This window comes from Drosophila serrata, unplaced genomic scaffold (genome assembly GCF_035046125.1).
Source record: "Drosophila serrata isolate PLE 108 unplaced genomic scaffold, ASM3504612v1 contig_308, whole genome shotgun sequence".
Classification (NCBI taxonomy): Eukaryota; Metazoa; Arthropoda; class Insecta; order Diptera; family Drosophilidae; genus Drosophila; species Drosophila serrata.
This window is the reverse complement of record NW_028257206.1, coordinates 120,121-142,652: the sequence shown is the minus strand read 5'-3', so window position 1 is coordinate 142,652 and position 22,532 is coordinate 120,121. Positions and strand designations below refer to the sequence as shown.

Sequence of the window (22,532 nt, the reverse complement as noted above, 5' to 3'; positions counted from 1 at the left end):
GTGAGATACTTGAAAAGGTCATGTGTTTTCCCATTGAAGGACAATAGCCCGCAATCGCCCCCTTTAAAAAAAGTCATGAGAAGCGGGTTTTCCCACACTCATTCCATCTGCAGTTGATCAAATGCGTGTAATCACATACACAATAAGCTAATCTAAATAGGGGTGGAGAGTGAAAAGGATACACTTTTAAAGTTTCACAGCGAAGACGGAGCACGCTTTAAAAAGGATGGAAGGGTAAGAAAATGTCAAGTTTTTGCTCTAATTTTATTTTTTTTTTCGTGGGGGTGGGTATAGACTAGTTGTGTCCTAAGAATCACTTCTAACTGCGGTTTGAACTATTCAGTGGAAAAAATTTAATCAATTTTTAAAAGATTATTAAAAATTTTAAAAGAGAAAAATACTAAGCTTGAAAAATACTAAAGTGCATAAGTGCAAACGTACAAAAGTGGAAAAGTACATATTAAACAAAGAAAAAAATATATAAATAAAAGAACAAACAACAATGAACAAAATCATCATCATCTTAATCTTCATCATCATCAACACGATCTCCACCAAAATGTACGCCAACAACATCAACTACAATAACATGCAAGGAATTTTCTGCAACTCCTGTCAGCTGTACCTTCTCATTAACTTGCAATGGCATGTTCGCACCGAACAGCACAAATATATTGATAGATACATGGGACGTATACTTCAATATATGTTTACGAATGAGGGAGCGGCTCTAAGGATTCCTGGTGAATTTTTGTATAAAGCGGGTCGGGCGCTACTCCCTCATATTGAAAGAGTCCTCAGTTTGCATACAGCTTCAAAAATAAATGTTGACCAATTTGCGAAATACATGTCAGTAGAAGAACATAAAACGCAACTGGAAATAAATCATTCCAAAGTAAGATGACTTTGGTTACGATATCATCCAATTTATTTGATTTATACGATACCCACCCGGATATTATAAAATCGATGCTTCAATGGGTTCCTCTTAAAGGATCGGAATGTTTAGATATACCTGCACGTCTTAAAGTCCGTAGAGCATGCATCAATGTGCAGAACAAAGATGTTTTCTGTTTTAACTGGGCAATTGTATTCGGATTGAAACCAAAAGAAAAGGGAGAGCGATGTAGCGCTTATTTTGTTAATATAAAATCAACCATCATACACACAAACAACATCACGATCGATTTAACTGGGTTGACATTCCCAATGAAAACGGATAAAATAAATGTATTCGTCAAATAAAACCCTCACATAGTCTTAATATGTTTGGTTGTGTCGAATGAAGGACACTATTTTTAGGCTTCCCTTCACAAATGGAACGGAACATTAATTTGTTATATCTGGATGGATAACAACATCAATCAACATCAATCATCTTTCCAAGTGAAAGGACGTGTTTTTTTTCTTGCGCTCTCGTTTTGTGTTAAAGTTTGAAAATAACCACCGGTTATGTTAATAACTTCCCGTTCACTTCGCGTGTGAATGCAGCTATACTGATTTGTGTTTATAGTTGGTTTTATTCCCAATTTAGTTGTGCTACTAGTACTAGCTTTTGCATATTTTGCATTCCTTTTTGTGGCTTCTTCGTTTAGCTTTTGTTTGCGCCGTCGCACCAGCTAAACTTTTTTGCTATTTATCTCCCACGCTCTCCCGCTCTCTCGCTCTCGCTGTGATTCTTCACTTCTTATCTTCATAGCTCTGTTGTTTTTCCCCCTTTTTTTATTTTTCAAGTACAAGTACAGTGGTAAGTCCTTATAATGTCCGTAAATATTGTCTGATTCGCCAAAACCTGCAAAAAGGCTATTTATACAGGTGACCTTACAATCGACTGCTAGCTGTGCGACAACGTCATGCACGGCAAGTGTATTGGAGTTGCAGCTCGGACAGTGGACGATGTAAACAAAAAACATCAGCCTGCGTTACTGCTGTGAGGCCTGTCGCGATGTAGACGGTTTTAAGGCATTTTAACGAGTTTTCGTTAAACTCTTGATTTGTTCTTGGCGCTGGACACCCAATTTAATAGCCTTATGCTATTAAATGAGTTTCTTAAGCGCAAAAAACTGCTATTGGTGGGCAGCCTACAGAAGGACCTCAACTACATGCAACGGGCTCTCAGCAGCAGCCTCCCTCGGCACAGGCCTCGACCCCAGCATTAATTCCAAGAGTGCTGAGATCGAGCGCTAGAAAAGATTCGGTACCCGAATGTGCAACGGAAGTGACCGTACCGCCGGTGATTTCTGTTTTGTCCCCTGGGGGTTGCAAATATTGACCCCTCAAAGTCCCGTGTATAACGATATCTGCCCAGGAATGTTAGGCCCGGAATACTGGCAGACAATGCGAATCTGCCTTGCCAAAAGCCCTTATAGCGGTTACACCGATGAGACATATTTTTGTATCGCTGCTCTCCCCCACTATTTACCCTCCCAACTTCTGGCCAAAGTACATTGCTAAGGAGTTCGAAGCGAAGAAATAGAGACAGCGGCCTGTAGGAATAACTCTTCCCAGACCTGATCATACCACTGCGCCTTCTACGTCTTCCAATCCCGCCCCAAAAAACTAACCTACTCCCTAGGTATTTCCTATCAGAATGCAAGAGGCTTACGTAGTAAGCCTAATTAGTTCCTAATTAGTGTTTTGATAGCCTTTCGTTTGCATCTCAGGTTTTTGTGCTCACAGAAACCTGGTTAAAGCCGGAGATTATGAGCTCCGAAGTTTTTCCAGCTGTGTTCACAGTATATCGGCTTGACCGCCCTATCAGACTCGGTGGTGGAGTTTTTATAGCGGTGGACTACTCACTCACGTCAGAATTATTAACCTTCAAGGAATGCAACGATGTTGAGGTAGCTCCATTTCTATAACCTGTTCCAACATACCTCCATTGTCGGAACTTCCTATTTATTGGAATCACCTTTCGGGTATTCAGATGGTTTCCAGTAGACTTTTGGATTGAGACCAGTTAGTAGTCCTTGGAGATTTTAATATCCCTGGTGCTATTTGGTGCTCAAATAATTCCACCAATACTCTTCATTTACCTACACAACATGACTTGTTGAGTTGAGCCGACTTAAGAATAAAAAATCTAGACTGTATGCTAAATTTAAATTCGCCGGTTCTCAATCTGCCCTTAAATCTCATTTATCAGCTCGGTCAAACTTTACCGTGCTGAACGTTCAGTCTTTTACAAACTATTTAACTCGTTGTAGGGCCTAGTTCTCACAAGACCCAAAACAGTTTTATAATTTTGTTTACACTAAACGTAAGCCTAAAGCAAGTCCTTCCTGAAATCCTGAAAATACTACCGCAAATAATGATCAAGCAATAGCCGATCCATTTTCACTGTTTTTTCAAACAACTTATTCAAACTTTTCGTATTTACAACAGACTTGTTCCTGCGACATACCCAAATCAAACTTAATTTTCTGTCCTAGCTTAAACGAAAGCTCTCCCCTTGTAGATCTTCATCGTGTCAAGCCAGTTTATTCGCCAGGTCCCGACGGAATTCCTGGCTATGTGCTTAGGTATTGTGCCGACGCCCTGTGCTATCCCCTTCTGAAAATGTTCACCTTATCCTTAGAAAACTCCCACTTTCCCATTTTATTGAAGAAATCGTTTGTTATTCCTCTCCACAAAAAAGGCATCAAATTGGATGCCAGCAATTATACTTACTTACAGCACCTTTGTAGATCATTTATTTCTGCATGTCAACATGGTTTTACTGAGCGAAAATCAACAACAACTCTTTTGGAGCTCTCTTACTATATTATAAAGGGCTTCGATAATAATTTTCAGACCGATGTAATCTATACTGATTTCAGTAAAGCATTTGACTCTGTTAACCATTCTCTCCTTGTTAGAAAACTCGACTTAATGGGTTTTCCAAGTGATCTTCTTAATTGGATCTCAAGTTATCTGTATGGCAGGACGCAAAAGGTCCTCTTTAAGAATAATTTATCCAATGTTCTAATGGTTACATCTGGCGTTCCGCATGGAAGCCATATGGGACCCTTATTATTTACATTATTTATAATAGACCTGTCCGAAGTCTTGACTAACTCCTGAGTATTTATGTACGCGGATGACGTCAAGCTTTGCGTGCAATACAAGGACGTTGCCCGCCAGTTGGATTTACAAACAGATCTCAATAATTTTCAAACTTGATGCCGTTTAAACTTATTAACTTAAACGACTCTAAATGCAAGCTAATGACATTCTCTCGTGTCGTTCTTAAGCTTGCAACTTACACTCTGAGCTGCAGCTCTTTGGGCAAAATTAATTCTGTTGATGATTTGGGTGTCCGTTTGTACCCAAAACTTGACTTTTTTGATCATATTTTGTCTATGGTGAATAAAGCCAGGGGTGTGCTTGGATTTATTAAACGACCCCTATGTTACTAAATCCTTATATACTTCCTTAGTTCGTCCTATCTTAGAATATGGATACTGCGTTTGGAGCCAACAGTACAGCGTCCATAGCAAACGCATCGAGTCGGTTCAAAAGAACTTTTTACTTTTCGCTCTACGTGGTTAAAATTTATATGCAAACTAAAGATTTCCTTCTTACTCTAATAGACTTCTATTAATAAATTTACCGTCCTTAGCCAATCGTAGAACGATGCTAGGAATAACCTTTATTTTTAAATTTAGTTAGCTTAATTTCTACGTACCATGTAGAACTACTAGATCCTATATCCCATTAGCGTTGCGCCATTGTAGAACCTCCTTTGAACTGCATGTATCTTTTAGAGTGTTATGTTCAAATTATAATGATTTGTACACACTAATCTAATCTAATCACTCTAAGGTAAATACCGTTCCCAAATTAAAATCTTTAATACTAACACACTTAGTAAACATGCAATCTAACAACCTGGCAGCACACCGGTAGTCAATTTCCTTGTATTCTGTCCCATATTTTCGATCGCGCCTACTAACACCTAACCCAAACAGGCACGTGCCTGGTGTCATACGGGCCACTTGAATGTACTGACCGTAGTGCATGAACGTCCAATAAAGGACCAACCAACGATATCAAGAATATTTCCGGGTAAGAGCATTAGAAAAAAAAAACAAAAAAACCAATCACAGTTAGGAAAAATGGAAATAGGCGATTGTTCTGCAACAAGTGCCTCTCCTTTTCTCGAAATATATTTCGTTAGGAAGATATATGATGGAAGTTAACAGAAACCTCTCTCCCACTAAGAAATAAATTTTCTTTAGCAAACTAACAGACTCCGAATGCTCTGAAGCTAATTCTCTTCATACCGTTCAGGTTTGCAGTCACTTCAAGTGTCAAACACTTAGGGATTATTTGGAACCTAAAAACAGATGTTTTGTTGCTCAAAGAGGTTTTTCAGAACTTTACGGCTATTTGTTCAAATATCTACCAGCTCGGTGCTGCCCATTAATTTACAATCCCTTAAATTACTGACTGATATTGGTAGTCATAGATATACCAAAGCAAACCTCAAGTATTTTGAAGATTTTGACCCGAGTAAAGAGACGGAATATTTAATGTATGTGGATCCTAATAATTGATATGGAATATGATATGGCAATGTCTGAAGAACTCTTTTATGGAAATTTTAAATGGTTGAATCGACCAGAAATAGAAATTTGTAACATAACTTCTGTTTTTGAAGAAAGTGAGTAGGAATTATTTTAGAGGTACACTTCAAAAATCCATTCTCACTTCACGACCAACATAATGACATGCCTTTCTGTTGTAGGAGGTTGAGTTGGGGTTTAAAAATGGTGTAGTAAGTTCGAGTTGGGTGTTTTAAAAGTGGTGTAGTAAGTTTGATTTGGGTGTTTTAAAAGTGAAGCCCCTTGCCTGTGCTTCCACTGCCATTTATTGTCTGAATTCTTAGTACGTAACAAAAGATATCTAAACCAGAGGCAGCGTTTTGCCATGCCTTGGTAAAGGCTAAGGATAAAGCTGCCACTTATGTAAAAGTATATAAAGTTCTTGAATATATGTATTTGAAGCAACGGAAACGTAGTTACTAGCGGAGTGTGTTATGCACATATAGATGAGCGGTAAATATATCGCGATCAATGCGTTGGAACCGCTGACACTTGCATTTTCGCCCAAGGCATAAGTGGCGATTCACATTTTAACCACTTGCAGAATGTTTTGATTCGCTTGGCTTATATGATTACACCAAGATAGATATTAAGTGTTACACTTTTTTGCTTTTTCTTCATTTTAGGACAGTGTACTTGAAATGTGCATATTACATCTCCCTCCTTTTGAAAAATAACGTAATAATTTGAAGTTGATTTGCTAGTTCTTATATATATTATATTTCTATGATATATATTGGGTTAATATTGGGAAAATAAGAAAAATTAAGCAGGTACAATTTTTAAAAAAATTGATGCGATTATTAATTAATAAATTTATTTATATTTTTATTTATTTAATTTTTATTTTTTTGTGTATATATTTGTATTTATATATCTATTATTAAAGTTATATTAAGGAAAATAAGTTGTTAATAAACATTTTTATGTTTTGTTTTGCATTTATAATTGCTATTTTTTCTTTTTTGTATGGCCATTCTACAAATATCTACTTTACAAAAAATTTTAATCTACCCTTATGAACAGTTTGTTTTTTATTCCTGCTGTTAGTAATCGCCATATTTCCTATTTCCCCTATATGCGTAACTGAATACGGACCTATATATTTAAAATCTATTTTATGCCCTGTTTCGTTTTTAAATTCTTATTCCTATACCTATTTCTCCTATTGCTATGTCTATGTCGTTAGTTGTAAGGTCATAAAGTTATTTATTCCTCTTTTTATTTTCCTCTATCATAATTCTAGCTCTTTTATAAGCTATTTCTAATCCAAATTTAGATTCCTTAGCATAGTCATTTACGTTATAGAGTGGTTCTATTTTATCTGTCATATTAAATTGAGTTGGTAGGTGCCATAGAGGGTGTCGTGATGAAACAGTATACAAAAAATGGAGCCATACGTCCCAATCAGTTTTATATAATAAAATGTATGATCGAATGAATTCATTAAAAGTTCTATGGTTTTTTTCGACTGTTTCAACTGTTTGGTGGTGGTGTGCAGGAGATTTTATATTGTCAATTTTTAAATACTTGCACAATTCTGTAATCATTGATTTTATATATTCTGTTTCCATGTCTGTAATGAAAGGGTTCATTGGACCGTACTTCAAAATAAGTTTTCCAAAAATTGCTTTAGCTTATGATTTGGCATTTTTATTTGATATTGGTATGGCTACTAAATATTTAGTCAAATCGCTTATGAGTATTCGTTGCCATTAATAAAAATAATAATGTAAGCACAGACGCAATAATGGAGCGCTAAGGAGCGACCAACAAGCAACCCCGCCATCTACTTTTGGATAGGGAATCAACTAAGTTGCAGACGGGTACAATCAGATTGGGGCACCGCTTTCATGGTGAAAGGAGCGCACAGAGGCCGCAAGGGGGAGTCCTATCGTCCCTCCTATGGAATCTAGTGGTCGACGTCCTAATCACAAGGATCGAGAGGAAGGCCTCGAAGACAATAGCCTATGCTGATGACAAGCATAATTATCACGGGAGTTTGTCCATCGATCTTTAACTCGATCATGGACTTAACACTCAGGTAGATATGTGAGTGGACGGACAAGGTAGGACTCAATATCACTGCGGATAAGACGGACCTCATTCTCTTCACTAAGAGATACAAGGTACCACCATTGATCCCCCAAAAATAAATACAACCAGGCTGACCCCGAAAACACAAGTTAAATACCTTGGCACTGTATTGGACAGCAATCTGGCATGAAAACCCAATGTACAAGAGAAGGTGAAAAAGACCACCATTGTCCTATATGCATACAAGAAGATTCTCAGCAGCACATGGGGCCTCTCACCCGCTCTGATGCACTGGGTCTACATATCGGTGGTGCGACCGAAATTGCTATATGGAGTCTTAGTGTGGTGGCAAGCCATGGAAAAGTGGACCTACAAAAAGCTTATGGAGAACTCAGCGGCAGGCACTGCTCTGCATATCTGCGGCTCTGCGGTCAACCACTACAAAAGCTCTTGAGACTCTAATTGGAATTGATCCCCTGGATATCCACGCGCAACTGACCGCGGGAAAGACTGCACAACGCCTAGTAGTAGCGCTATGAAATATGTCGACACAGGGATACGGGCACAGCTCACTTGGTCGAACCATGGGAAGTATATCTGACTACATGACACCTAGAACTTGCCCTGATGTGAAAATATCAAAATTCATGGGACCTGGAGACTGGAAAACGGTTCAGGACCATGCTCGATACCTCAACATATGCACTGACGGCTCCAAGATGGAATAAGGAGATGGAGCGGGCATGTACTGTACGCACCCCGAGACAAGGCTATCGTATAAGCTACCAAACCAATGCAGCATATTCCAGGGGGAAGTCATCGCCATCTGGAAGGCGGCAGAGCTTGCGCAGGAAATAGCCCGCCTATGTGAGGCGGTAATCCTGTTTGTAAACAGTCAGGCCGCGATAAAATCCATGCAGTCGTCTGCGGTCAGTTCCAAAAATTTACTGGTCAGCAGGGACGCACTAGATATTTAAAGAACGACAACGTCGGTGCGGATCTACTGGGTTCCAGGGAATACGAAATCGCAGACGAACTTGCAAACGAAGGAGTCGGACTGGCTATCGATAGAACAGAAAACGTCCCAGTCTCTCCATGAACGCTCCAAAGTGAGTTGGAGAGGCGGGCTGACGTACTAGCAAAAAGCACGTGGGGAAGAAGCTCCGCAACCTGCAAAACATCTAAAATCATGTGCAAAGAGCGCAATGCTCTTCTGCATCTATCCCGACAATACTGCAGACTATTAGTGGGAACTCTTACGGGTCACTGCCTGGCTGCCGCGCATGCAGTCAAGCTGAGCATCACCAACAACGGCAACTGCTGGAAATGCGATGAATCTGAGGCATCATCTGTAAGTGCCCAGCCCTAACGCAGGCAAGAGTAAAACATCTAGGTGCCCTAGTACTGACATCACAAGCAGATGCCTCCAAGAGGACAAGTCGATACAGTTTCAAACTATCGAAACCTCCCTTCTGATTAATTATTTTCTCTCCAGTTGATAGGTAAACAAATAAAGTTTTATGGGACAATGATGACATAACCTCCTTTGAACTGCAAGAAGCTTTTAGAGTCTTATGTGCAAATTATTATGATCTCATTCTCAGAAAGGGAGCGCGAAAGTTCTTCAACACCAGCTATGTAACCCGGGAATGGGAATTATACAAAGAAGCACCAAAAGCATACAAAAAAACAGTATATATGGCCAAAAAAGAATACTGGTAAAGCTACTGGGAGTTACTCAAAAACATTAATGACACGGCGAGATTAGGCAAGATTCTCGCCAAAGGGCACACCAGCCCTACCCTTATCAAGAGGAGACTTTAGAGCAACTAGTTGACACTCAATTCCTAGGACACCTACAAGAGAACTCGGAACCCGAGGAGGAAACTCAAACGGACACGCCTACGAAAGACATCATTACCACGGAGCGAATCCAATGGGCAATAGGTTTTTTGACAAGAACAAAAGCCTGGGTCCAGACGGCATAATACTGGCAATGCTACAATCGGCTAAGAAAAGCATCTGTAGATGGCTAAACGCCATTTACGAAGCTTATATAAGACTGACGCACATCCCGCTCTTGTGGACTGAAGTAAAAGTCATATTCATACCGAAACCAGGCAGAAGAGGGCACATCCAAGCAAAGGGTTACAGACCGAAAAGTAACAGCTGTTTGCCCTGAAGACAATAGAGACTCCTGGATGTCAATATCAGGGAGTCGCTAGAGAGACATCGACTTTCGGATGCGCAGCACGCCTACCGTAAAGGCAAGTCAAAGAAAACACCACCTGTGCTCCCTCAACTTAATAGGTATTGAGAGAGGCTTCCAAGAGTGGATCGGGGTTATGCTAAAGAGCTGGATGATCACAGCCAAACTGAGTGGCACTCACCTAACGCGGACTGTGAAGAGAGGCACACCTCAGGGCGCGGTTTTATCGCCCCTACTCTGCCTCATTAACATAAACGCCATATTGATAGATCTCAATACCAGTGGAGTCAAAGCAGTTAAATACGCAGACGACGTGGTACTGATAGTACCAGGACCATATCCTGATGTTATTAGCGAAATAATGGCAGGTTCAGGTTTCAACATTCCCAATGTAAACGGCATGTAAACGGCACTTATCGGCGGAGCTCGATAAGTATCTTGGAGTGAAAAAGTTCTCATGGAAGATAAACATTGCAGAAAGAGTGAGGAAGGCAATCATTGCCTTCTACTCCTGCAGGAAAATGTTTGGGAACAAATGGGGACTACACGCAAAGATAATTATAAGGCTCTACACAGCAGTGGTACGGGCAATACTAACCTACGGGGCCCTAGTATGGTGGCCGGCACTAGCTAGGGCATACAACAGAATGAAGCTGACGCGGATACAACGAGCAGCGAGTGCGGGGGCCGTGGGAGCAATGCGCTCACGTATCCTGAATATAATGCCGATAGAGCTGTTCGTAAAGGATATTGCAGCACAGAGCGCAGTGAGACCGGGCACGGCAAGATTCTTGTAAGCAACGCTATTAATGCATACAAAAAACTGACTACATGATCGCAGAGTTGAATTTCGGCAATGCCTTCTCGACTTCAAATCCAACAAGGGAAGACTCGAGCAAGGACAAGGTGGTAGTAGAGAACGGGGTGTCCCTCTACATCGATGGCTCCAAGATGAGCTGTGTGAAGGGGGCGTCCTGCCGCAAGATCCTGGATGGAAGTAGTCCAAGGAAAAGTTCCCACGTCGCAAACGAAAGTAAGTAAGGCGGGGGCGTCGTGGGCAATTCAAATTTTCATCAGCTTTATTTCGCTGCATACATAAGACTAACTACTAGCTTAAACCTAAGCCGAGCTCTCGGCCGCTTTGCTGGTGGCAGGCTCCGGAGACGACCCATCCAAAAACGGTGCTTTGGGCCACTGGCAGTCCGTCCTGGATTTTAACGAACCCTGGCTGCATCACTCGCGGATACATGTCCGCGCCGAGGACCACAGAGATCGTAGCCGGTAAGTAAAACCGCTCGTCCGCCAATGTGATGTCCCGGAAGTGGGTCCGCACCGATTCGCCTACTTCCCGGATTGGAGTGCAAATGCGAACGTGAGGCTCAATCTTAAACATCACGTCCAGCCGGATATGGCTATCGATTCTCGACCCAATCGTGGCCGAACAGATTTGGTCACCGCCAACGCGCGTCGTAGGCAACCGGAAACTCGCCGCCAACGACGCGTCGATGCAGCTTGTAGGTGTGCACGGATCTATCAGCGCGGCCGTATTGAAGATCCGGGTCCCGGTGTCAATCCGGACCAAGGCGGTCGGGAGCACGTTCACGCAGTGCCGCTGCAGAAGCGACGACAGCGTCGGGGCCGTGGCTACGCTCCGCGTGGGCCCCTGGCCAATGGCGGATGATTGCCTTTGCTCGACGGACGAGGGCAGGAGCGCGGTGGACGAACTCCGTGGAGCGGCGGACGGCGGCCGGGACGCAGTGGGAGCGCGCCGAGACGTGGCGGGGGCATCTCGCGACCGACGCGCCTCCTGACGCGGTTGGTGCGGAGTCATCGGCGGCTCGTTCAGGTGCAACAGCGTGTGGTGCTCCTGGCCGCATGTTTTGCACCGGTCCCCCCGCCGACACGCTCCGTCCGAGTGTTCGTGGGCCAGACACCTCGGGCAGTACCGATTGGCGAGTACTGCCCGTAGCCGCTTCTCGGCATTCAGGCGCAGAAAGCGCCGACACTTACGCAATGGGTGGATCCCCCTGCAGACTCGGCATCGGTAGGACACAGTACCTCGAGTACGTCTGCGCTCCAGTGCGATAGCGTTGCGTGGGCGTGGGGGCATCGTGCTGAGTAGACTGCTGGACTATGATGATAAAGAAGAAAGGAATCAGTACTGGGTGTGGACAACGAACAAGAACTACGGATTAGAGCTACGAGACAACACATGACGTCGGTTATTGGCGATAGACTATTGTGGGCCGGAGGACGCATCCGTCGGCAGGAGAACCACCTTTGCTAAAGGGCGTTTGATGAGCCCCCGCGCAGTACGAATGTCGGCCACACGAACATGACCATCGGAACCCGGAAACACCGCGTCGACTCTTCCCAACCGCCATTTGTTGGACGGGAGGTTGTCTTCCTTGACCACCACCATATCTCCTACACGGAGGTCTCTTGAGGGGGCCCGCCACTTGTTTCGCTTATGGAGTTCCTTGAGATACTCCTCCTTCCACCGCTGCCGAAACTGCTGTTGGAGGGCCTTTAGGTGTTGCCACCGATTAATAATGGATGTGGTATCCCCCTTTATCTCGGGTTCAACCACAGTGAGGAGGGGGCCCCCAACCAGAAAGTGGCCCGGAGTAAGAGCCAAGAGGTCGGCGGGGTCTTCGAACATGGGCGCAATCGGGCGCGAATTCAGGCAAGCTTCTATCTTAGCCAAGAGGGTGGACAGCTCTTCAAAGGTGTATTTCCTTGTTGCCGTCGACTTATAAAAGAGGGTCTTGAAGCTTTTGACACCTGCTTCCCAAAGGCCTCCCATGTGGGGGGCTCCCAGGGGAATGAAATGCCAGATAAGTTGTTGATGGCTATAGGCACTCGTTACAGCCCCCTTCAAGCCTTGAAGAAAATTACGGGAGAGTAGTGTCGCAGCCCCTACAAAGGTCTTCCCGTTGTCCGACTGCACTTGACGGGGGCATCCTCTTCGGGACACGAACCGGGCGAAAGCGGCGAGGAATTTCTCCGTCGTAAGGTCCGAAGTAGGCTCTAAATGGATGGCCTTAGTTGAGAAGCACACGAACACCAAAACATATCCCTTTGTAATCAGACAGGCCCGGCCCGTGTAGTTTTTAATGTCGAAGGGGCCGGCGTAGTCCATACCGGTGTAGGTAAAGGGGCGCGAGAACGACGTCCGTTCCTTGGGCAATTCTCCCATGAGTTGCGTCTGCACCTTCTTCTGGTGAATGACACACACTTTACACGAACGGATGACGAACTTCACCAGATTCCTTACCCTCGGAATCCAAAATTTGGAGCGGATCAGACGGATCATTAGCTGATTACCGCCGTGCAGTGTTATGCGATGCGTAAAGTGGACAAGTAGTCGGGACAAACGGCAATTGTACGGAAGGATTAGCGGATGCCGCTCGTCATATTGGAGAAGATCGGAAGTCGTGACCCGGCCGCAGGCTCTCATGAGCCCCTGTGCGTCAATAAACGGGTTCAAATTTTGAATGGGACTGGATGCCGGTAGTGGTCGATCGTGGCTTAAGCAGCTGATCTCAGGGGTGAACGCGCTGCGTTGCGCAGCCGCCACCAGCAGTCGTTCGTCCGAGGCAATCTCGGTCGCCGTCAGGGGGTCCTCAGCCGGAAGCTTGATCTTCCGAGAGCGCTGGATGAAGCGATAGGCATAAGCCAGGACTCGCAAGGCCCTGTCGAGGGTGGAGAAACGCTCCAGGATGTCTTCCGGGGGGGTCATCGCGACGTGGGCCTTGATTGCCCGCGTCTCGATTTCAGTCACGGGGGAGTCAGTGTTTTGACTCGGCCACTCGCAACGCGGCTTCGTCAACCAGGGGGGCCCATGCCACCACAGCTGACTGTTTGCGAGGTCTTGCAGCGTTGCCCCCCGGCTGGCGAGATCCGCTGGGTTTTGCTCGGAGCGGACATGTGCCCAGTTGTCCACCTCGGTCAGCTGGGTAATCTTGGTAACCCGATTGGCTACAAATGTCGTCCAGTGACACGCCGGTCTGCGCAACCAGGCGAGGACAATCGTCGAGTCTGTCCAACAGTGTAGGATGAACGCCGGCCCTGGCATTTCCGGGAGCACGGCACTGGCCATTTCGGATAACAGCAGAGCTCCACACAACTCCAACCGAGGGAGTGACACCGTTTTCACTTTGGACACTCGGGTCCTCGCCGTTAGCAGGCTCGTCATTACTGTGGACTCGACCTCCACGCGGACGTAGATGGCGGCGCCATATGCCTTCTGCGAAGCGTCGCAGAACCCGTGGTGCTCGATTTCTAAATGAGGGCGGAACGCGACCCATCGAGGAATGCGGACTTGGTCGAGCGCGGAGTAATTCTCTAGTAAGTCAACCCATCGTTGAGAGAACTCTTGGGGAAGGACGTCGTCCCACCCTAAATCCTGGAGCCAGAGGTCCTGCATAAACATCTTCGCCCGGACAATAAAGGGGGCGAGCCAGCCTGCTGGGTCGAACAATTTGGCAATCTGGGACAGGACCTGGCGCTTCGTGAATACCGACTCTGAGGTCAACTCTGGCGGAATGAAAAAAAACTCGTCTGTTGTCGCCTTCCATCGCACCGCCAGAGTCTTGGCCGTGCTCTCTGCGTCTATTTCCAGGAAATCAGCTCGGAAGAGGTGGTCGCTCTTAATGCCCGCCAGTATCGTCTTGCTATTGGAGGTCCATTTTCGAAGTGGGAACCCTGCCGAACCCAGGGCCTCCTGCAGCTCGCGGATTGCAAGCTTCGCCTCGGCTTGGGAGTCGGCTCCCGCAAGAATGTCGTCAACATACATAAACCGCCGGATAATTTGACTGGCCCGCGGAAACCTCGAGGCTTCGTCGTCGGCGAGCTGCTGCAGGACACGGATCGCTAGAAAGGGGACGCAATTGACTCCAAAGGTGACAGTCCTTAACTCATAGTCCCGGATGTCCCCATCGGAATTACGAAAGAGGATACGTTGGAGAGGAGTATATTTCGAATCTACCCAAATTTGGCGATACATTTTCTCGATGTCAGCATTAAAAACAAACTTAAAATACCGCCACTAGGATTTGAATGCTTAGGTCGGACTGTAAGACTGGGCCTGCATAAAGGATATCATTCAGGCTAATCCCGTTTGCGGAAGGGCTTGATGCGTTAATGACCACCCGCACCTTGGTGGTCGTACTTTCGGGTTTGAGAACCGCGTGGTGCGGAAGGTAGTAAGTTGTGGAGTGGCTAGTCGGAGAAACCTCGATCATGTGCCCCAAGTCAAGGTATTCCCGAATCACCGCGTCATACCTGGCTTTTAGGGGCGGGTCCCTTTTCAAGAGCAAAGGATCGTGAAGACGCTAATTCCGAACCATGGTGCTCAGGATCGCGCAAGGGAAGCGACACGACATACCTGCCACAATCGTCCCTCTGGATAGTCCGGACAAAATTGAGTTCGCAGACTTCATCCGATTTTGGGCCGATTCGTGTTGACACTTCCTCCACCTCCCAGAATTTGGTCAGGAGCTTATCCAGCGAGTTGGCCGGGGCGCAGGACACTCGTGTGGAAAAGGCAGACAAACTGCGGGGAGTGGCCGGAGACAAGGGCCCTGTCAACACCCATCCAAAAATGGTCTCCTGGCCGAGAAGCGACCCGCAGATGTTAGCCTTGAAGTTGCCGAGGAGGACTGATGGGAGAATGTCAGCTCCTATTAAGACGTCGATTTGGGAGCTCTCGAAGAACTTGGGATCTGCCAGGGGGACGTCGGGAAGCCCCTTAAGAAGGGCTCGCGGAATCGGATACGAGGGCAGATTGCCGGACAGCTGCGGGAGAACGTAAGCTGCGGCTTCAAGTTGTAACCCGGGTCTGACTGGCGACTGAATAGAAAAATGGCACATTTTGGTGGACTGAGCGGACACAGACTGATTAAGGCCGGAAACTTGGGCCTGGATCGTCTTGAAGGGAAGCTTAACCAGGTTGAACAGCCGCTCCGTAATGAAGGTCGCCTCGGACCCCGAGTCTATTAAGGCTCGCGCCTGGAAACTGCACCCCAAATGGCACACAGTGATGAGGGCGGTGCCCAACAGGACGGCTCCTGAGCCGGAAGCGAAACACACCTGTACATCTGAGTGCTCGTCTGTATCTCCCGTCCCTCTGGTAGTAGGCCCGGGCCGGGGCCTGGTCGACGCCAACGGATTTGGACCGGTTGCAAACGGATTACCGCGGTGCAGGAGCGTGTGATGACGGCTGTGGCAGGTGGAGCAGCTGTGAGCGCTGGGGCAGTCCCGCTGCTGATGCCCTTGTGCAAAACAGTTCAGGCAGAGCTGCTTTCTCTTAATGTATTCGGAGCGCCCACTCACGTCCATCTCGAGGAACCGTGGACATAAGCGCACGGGGTGGTTCTCTCGGGAACAGAGATCGCACCCCTTGGAGGCTGGAGCCACTCGGGTCTCGTACGAGTTGAGCCTGCGAACCGGAGCGCTCGTGGGTGCCGATCTGACATCGTCGATGGCCTCCAGAGTGCGATGACGCTCGGTCAAGAAAGCATCCAACTCCTTCCAGGTTGGGATCTCGGCTTTGTTGTGGATGGATTGTTCCCACAGAGAAAGAGTTACTTTGGGAAGTTTTGAGGAAACCATATAAACCAACAGACAATCCAAAGCCTCAACTTGAATGGAGGACATTTTTAGCGCGGTAAGGCAGCTTTGGATGGTGCCTTGCAGTTCCTTCAGCGCGACTCCCGATTCTTGAGGGACAGCCTGGATGTTGAACAGGATTTTCAACTGGCTGTTAACCAATAATCTTCGATTTTCGAAGCGGTCGGTGAGGCTTCGCCACGCCGAGACGAAACCTTCATTGGTGAGCGGGGCCTTGGAAACTATGGCGTTCGCGTCGCCACTTGTTTTCGACAACAGGTGGAACAATTTTTCGACTGGAGTGACCCGAGAGTTGTTAATATAAATCGCCGTGAACAAGTCCCTGAAGGTGGGCCAGCGAAGATAGTCGCCCGCAAACACCTCGGTGTCTACCGGTGGTAAACGACAACCTGTGGAAGGGGGTGTGTAGGCGCTGCTGGCAGCCAGAGTGGACTGGGCCGCGCCCCGTGCTATAATCTCCTGCAGCTGGGCCACGCACCTGGAGTAGACGGAGTAGCAGTAGCTATATTTAGCTTCTAACACCGTCGAAGTGTCCGCGCCGTCGTCGGATCCGAAGAGCAGTTCGGAGCAGCTCTCGTAGTTCGTCTCCACCTTTTCCCACAAAGCCCGGATTTGGTCCTTATGAACCTGGCACATGTAGGGGGAGAATCGTTCAGTCTCCAGGGCGCCCGGAGTGTGGATCGTACCCTCGAAGTGGCTAACCCGATCTGTGGTGGCAATGAAGCGCTTGAGAGCGGCATCTATCGCATTCTGAGCCATTTTTGCAGCTGACCGAGTTGTTACCGGCGAGGAACCGCGAATGGTTTCGACAGACTCGTCGCTTTTTGCCCTTGAGATGGCCGTAGTAGTCTTTGGCTTCAATTGGGACGCCCGCGGAGATGCGGATTGGGATCTGTCCAAACGGATGGATGGGATCGGACGCGGTTTTTTGTCGTCTCCCGTGGGCATTCTCGGAATAGAATGCTGTAGATCAGGACTTGTCGACTGTAGGACGAGAGGACGGTCACACTAACGCACAGACTGGGTCGCCCAAATGGAGAAAATGGAGAAAAGAAAAAACAAGAGCTGAACCTCGGCCACAAGGCTTGACGTTCGGATCGAGGAAGCCGACTGAAATGTCAGCAACCGCCGCAGTCGCAGATCGTGGGGGTGGGAGTTCGGATTCGAGTGGTAGTGGGAATTATGTCGCAACCCGAACCCAAAAATAATTTTTCTGAATTTTTAATTAGCCGCGAATGTCTCTGTGTGGAATTTAGAAAAAAATCTCGTTTTTGTTTTGCACATGTGCACAGTGCACATGTGAGGGACCCCAAACCAACAACCACTCGCCGGCTGTGACGACTAAGTGTAAAAATAATCAAATCTCTTTTATATGGGTACCCGTCTCGCAACCCGAAAACAAAATAATTCTCTTTTTTTTTTAATTTTTTTTTAATTAGCCGCGAATGCTTCTGGTTTGACCGTGTGGAATTTTAAAAAATAAACTCGATTTGTTTTTGTTGCGGAACTGCTTGCTGGGTGGCCCAAGCATTAAACGGCCAACACAACAACAACTCGCCGGCTGTGGCTAAATGTAAAAATAATTCAGCACGGAGGGAGTTCGGATTTTAGTTGTGTTGGTAACTGTCGCGCAACCCGAAACAAAATAACTTTTAATTTTTAATTAGCCGGGAATGCCTATTGGTTGAGCCGTAAAGGTGGAATAAAAAGAACTCGCTTCTTGGTAGCGGAACTGCTTGATGTGTTATGCCGTCAGCAAGCAGTGCGTATATGAAGATCCCAAGAACAACACGGCCGTGGGGGCGGCTAAATTGACGACAATAAAAAACCAAAAAAAAACAACCCTCGTTTGTGTTTGGGTTTTGCTGCTCCGCTCCGAGTAGTGCGAAGCTTGCCCGATATATGTATGGACGTATGTAAAATGAAAGTGGAGATCGATGCTCAGCGCAGCATCGCGCGAAGCTTGCCCAATAAATCTGTATGTATTGTAAATGTATATAGATAAAGGATAGGATTTATAAATTTCGCATAATTTTAAATCCTTGTTTCATTTTATTTTCTTTAAAAATTTGTAGGTGGCGGATTTTGTTTCGGCGGCACTGTTTGGCTGTGGAAAGTATCAGTATGGCACACGCTCTAGGCACAAAGAGGAGACGAGAAAAAAGGCAAGTAATTACGTGATATGCCCTTATGCGAGCGTGTGTATATGGTTATGGCTGTAATAGCTGGGCGCTCGATGCTCAGCATAGACTAGCGCGAAGCTGCTCAATATGACAAATAATTACTTGATAAGCCCTTGTGCGGGCGTGTGTATATGTATATGGATGTAATAGCTGGAATATGTAGGGTTGATATTGGCACAGTGGAGCGTCGAGGAGTGGACTGTATTTGAATTGTGCGAACGAAGAAAAAATGTGTAGAGAAAATTAGCGAAAAGAATAGCGTGACAGCGGCGGACTGTTCGGCGAGCAGGGGGAATTCCGCAACAAGCGCACACCGGCTGCCCGATATTAATTCTGTCTTTCTTTTGGTAACACACTTTCCCTGTTCACGGGGGGACTTTTTATATGCGGAAATATTAGCACAAGTGAAGAATGCGTGTGTGTGTAGTTGCAGCACATAGGCCTCGACCATTGGCAAGTGGAGGAGCAACGGGGAATCGAAGAAACGGCGAGGAAGATGGCGGCGCACACGAAACGGACACGGATGGAAAATTTCGAAGTTCGGAGGTGAATAGCAAATGAAATTTCTCACCGCCGCGGTTTCAGAAAAGAAAACTCGGACGGGGAGTTGACACGAAGAAAAACATTAAATTTTTCAGCGGTGCGACCGAATTTAAAAGTTCGGCCCACTGCTAAAATAAACGGCAGCGAGAACGGAAAACGGAAGAGGTCGTACTTATCTTGGCGGACAGTTGCCGGGAAATGCTGGTAAGACGGCGGAAGGATATCCTGTCGGTATTATCCGGCTCGAAGGACCAAATGTGAAGGGGGCGTCCTGCCGCAAGATCCTGGATGGATGTAGTCCAAGGAAAAGTTCCCACGTCGCAAACGAAAGTAAGTAAGGCGGGGGCGTCGTGGGCAATTCAAATTTTCATCAGCTTTATTTCGCTGCATACATAAGACTAACTACTAGCTTAACCCTAAGCCGAGCTCTCGGCCGCTTTGCTCTCCAAATACGAGCGCGGGAGATCGCCGATGGTCGGCACTTTAGACCCGAGAGTCGGAGCGCGAGAGCAAGGGAGGCGCGTGCTCGGAAAGCTCCGCGTGCAGAGGCGGCACAGTGGGCCTCATCTAAACAAGCTGTATCGTAGGGGCTGTGATCTACGCTGAGATTTGGGGAATTGAAAACGCATTCAATCTCTCAGACTCAGTAACAGTCTTTCAGACTGAGTTACTAGCAATAAGGGAAGCAACCGAACTTTCCTTAAGGCAGGACCTCAGAGACACCAAAGTACGGATCTACTCGGATAGCCAAGCGGTTATAAAATCCCTAGCTGCCGTAAAAAAACAAATTCACGGCTAGTGGCAGAAAGCGGGAAGGCCCTTAATAGACTTTCTAATAAAATTGAGATACAGGTTAGTAGTAAGAATATCCGAATTTCGGGTTTTTTTATGTAGGCAAAAAGGGTAATAAATTAAATAATAAATAAATTAATAAATGAATAAATTAAATTAGGGAGTTGTTGCCAGAACTGTATGCTATTAGAACATAAATCTGATATTTGAGGTTATTTGGTCTTATTATAAGCCAGTCTTCAGACGGCTTGAAATCTAATTGACCGTTGTATCTTTTGATAAAATCGATTACTAGTATTCCATCACATGGAATAGTGAATTGCATATTTACGATATGGAAATCATGTGGAATTATGTACTTAAAACTTTGAATTTCAATAAAAGTTAAACTTTTTGATTTGGTAACTTCCTGACTTATACCCTGTATGTTCATGATGTGCTTATCTTGAATACTTTGAAAATTATCGGCATTTTCCTTAATTATGGATATCTCCGCGCCTGTATCTAGTAGAAAACTAATTATTTTCCTGTATCTACGTTTATGAAGGTGACAAATGTATTTTGACTGAGATTTAAAGTGTGAACTTTAATGTTGTTTACTGTCGTGTATCTTAAGTTGTTGGGAGTTTCCCGAATTTGTTTGGGTAACTCTAACATTGTTGTTGTGGTTGTTGTTGTTACCATCATTACTGTTGTTTCCACCGCGGTTGTTTTCACCTCCAAGGTTGTTTTTGTATTAATTATTATTTTGGTTATTGTTATTTCTGTTATAACCATTTTGATTATGTCCGTTATTTTGATAATATCTGGTATTGTTATAGTTACCACGATTATTACCTCTACCGCGATAATTATTGTTATAATTTTTACCGCGATAATTATTTCCACGTTGGGTGTGCAATATGGAATTGGCGCTGCCTGTCATATCAGTACTACATTGTATTGACTTAGTGACGGCTTCATGCATATTCGAGAAATTGCATGCTTCCAATTTTGTTTTAAGGCGACCATGCTCACAATTTGTAACCATTGTGGTGATGGCTTCCTTTGTGCTGAATTTGTCAGCATGTTCGGCCGATAGGCCTTCATCAATATACGAAGCTTCTAGGAGCTTACGTAGGTTGTCAATTTCTGTTGTGAATTTCTCTGCAGTTTTACCTTTTTGGCTTTTTTTTTGGCATTTCAAAAGAACTTTTTACTTTTCGCTCTACGCGGTTTAAATTGGGATGCAAACCGAAGATTACCTTTCTACTCTAGTAGACTCCTATTAATAAACTTGCCGTCCTTAGCCAATCGTAGAACGATGCTAGGGATAACCTTTACTTTTAACCTTATCCATGGTGATGTGGAAAGTGCTGACTTGTTGAGTCAGCTTAATTTCCATGTACCATGTAGAACCACTAGATCCTATATCCCATTAGTGTTGCGCCACTGTAGGACCTCCTTTGAACTGCATGAACCTTTTACAGTGTTATGTGCAAATTATAATGATTTGTACACACTAATCTCTAACGTAGATTCCCTTCCCAAATTAAAATCTTTAATACTAACACACTTAGTAAGCATGCAAGCTAACAATCTGGCAGCACGCCGGTAGTCAATTTTCCTCGTATTCTGTCCTATATTTTCCATCGCGCCTACTAACACCTAACCCAAACAGGCACGTGCCTGGTGTCATACGGACAACTTGTATGTACTGACCTTAGTGCATCAACGTCCAAGAAAAATATAGTGTTAATCCAATAATTTTGGATTTGATAACTTCTACAGCCAAATTCTCGAATGTACCTTTCGTAAGGTTATCCAACTTCAAAGCTGTTACAAATCTCTGAAGGTGTATCCTTTGCCCATTAAACTCCGGGATGGCATTCGATATTTCCTTAATGGCAATGGCAATGGTTTCGTCCGCCATTACGATAGGTTTTAGCTCTACAATGCTGTCGTAGGTATCAGAGTCTGTTGAGTCCTGATCTGACAATTCAGATTGAGTTAGGACTGCGGGAATAGTGAGGTTATTGGAGTCTTTTTCCTCTATTTCCTCATCCTCGATCTCAGCCTGCTCAAGTGGATTTGGATCTGACAATTCTGACTTGTTACCTGTCTCGATTGTCAATGGGGTTTTTAGTATAGTATTTAGTATTTAGTATAGTTGGCACTGAAATGGCTAAATTATACCTTTGTTTTATGTATATTAAGTTCTCTCGCAATTTGTTCAAGAACTTACATACTCGAGACCAATGGGCTTTGTCTAGCCGGTCTTTCTGGTCGTGTATTTGTATGCTCGCAGTGTTGAAGCGCTCTACTAATATTTCGGCATGCTTGTTCAGAGTATTCTGCTGTGCTTGCCGAGTTCTTGATAACGACTTATAGGATTTGTCAAAATCAATTTTTTTTATTATTTAATTCTTTATACAATTTGTCCCATTCCATTATTTAATGGAATATTTGTGAGAACATAGCTAGAATCATTGTCATATATATAACTTTCTATTTCTAACCTCTCTTAAACAATAAAATGGCAAACTTGCCCAAATAGAAGTAGATGAATTG

The 22,532-nt window shown here is 45.1% G+C and overlaps 1 protein-coding gene and 1 long non-coding RNA gene across 4 annotated transcripts in view; one reads left to right on the top strand and one right to left on the bottom strand.

The window, feature by feature from the left end:
• Positions 1-22,532, top strand: part of LOC110187781 (uncharacterized) — a 231,703-nt gene that overhangs the window by 112,453 nt on the left and 96,718 nt on the right. The window lies entirely within an intron of this gene.
• LOC147642991 (uncharacterized) lies at positions 10,940-12,770 on the bottom strand. The gene is made up of 2 exons (XM_086837408.1): positions 12,204-12,770; positions 10,940-11,390 (listed from the first exon to the last, which is right to left on the bottom strand). The coding sequence occupies exons 1-2, from the start codon at positions 12,635-12,637 to the stop codon at positions 10,940-10,942; spliced, it is 885 nt and encodes a 294-aa protein (XP_086693534.1). The 5' UTR covers positions 12,638-12,770.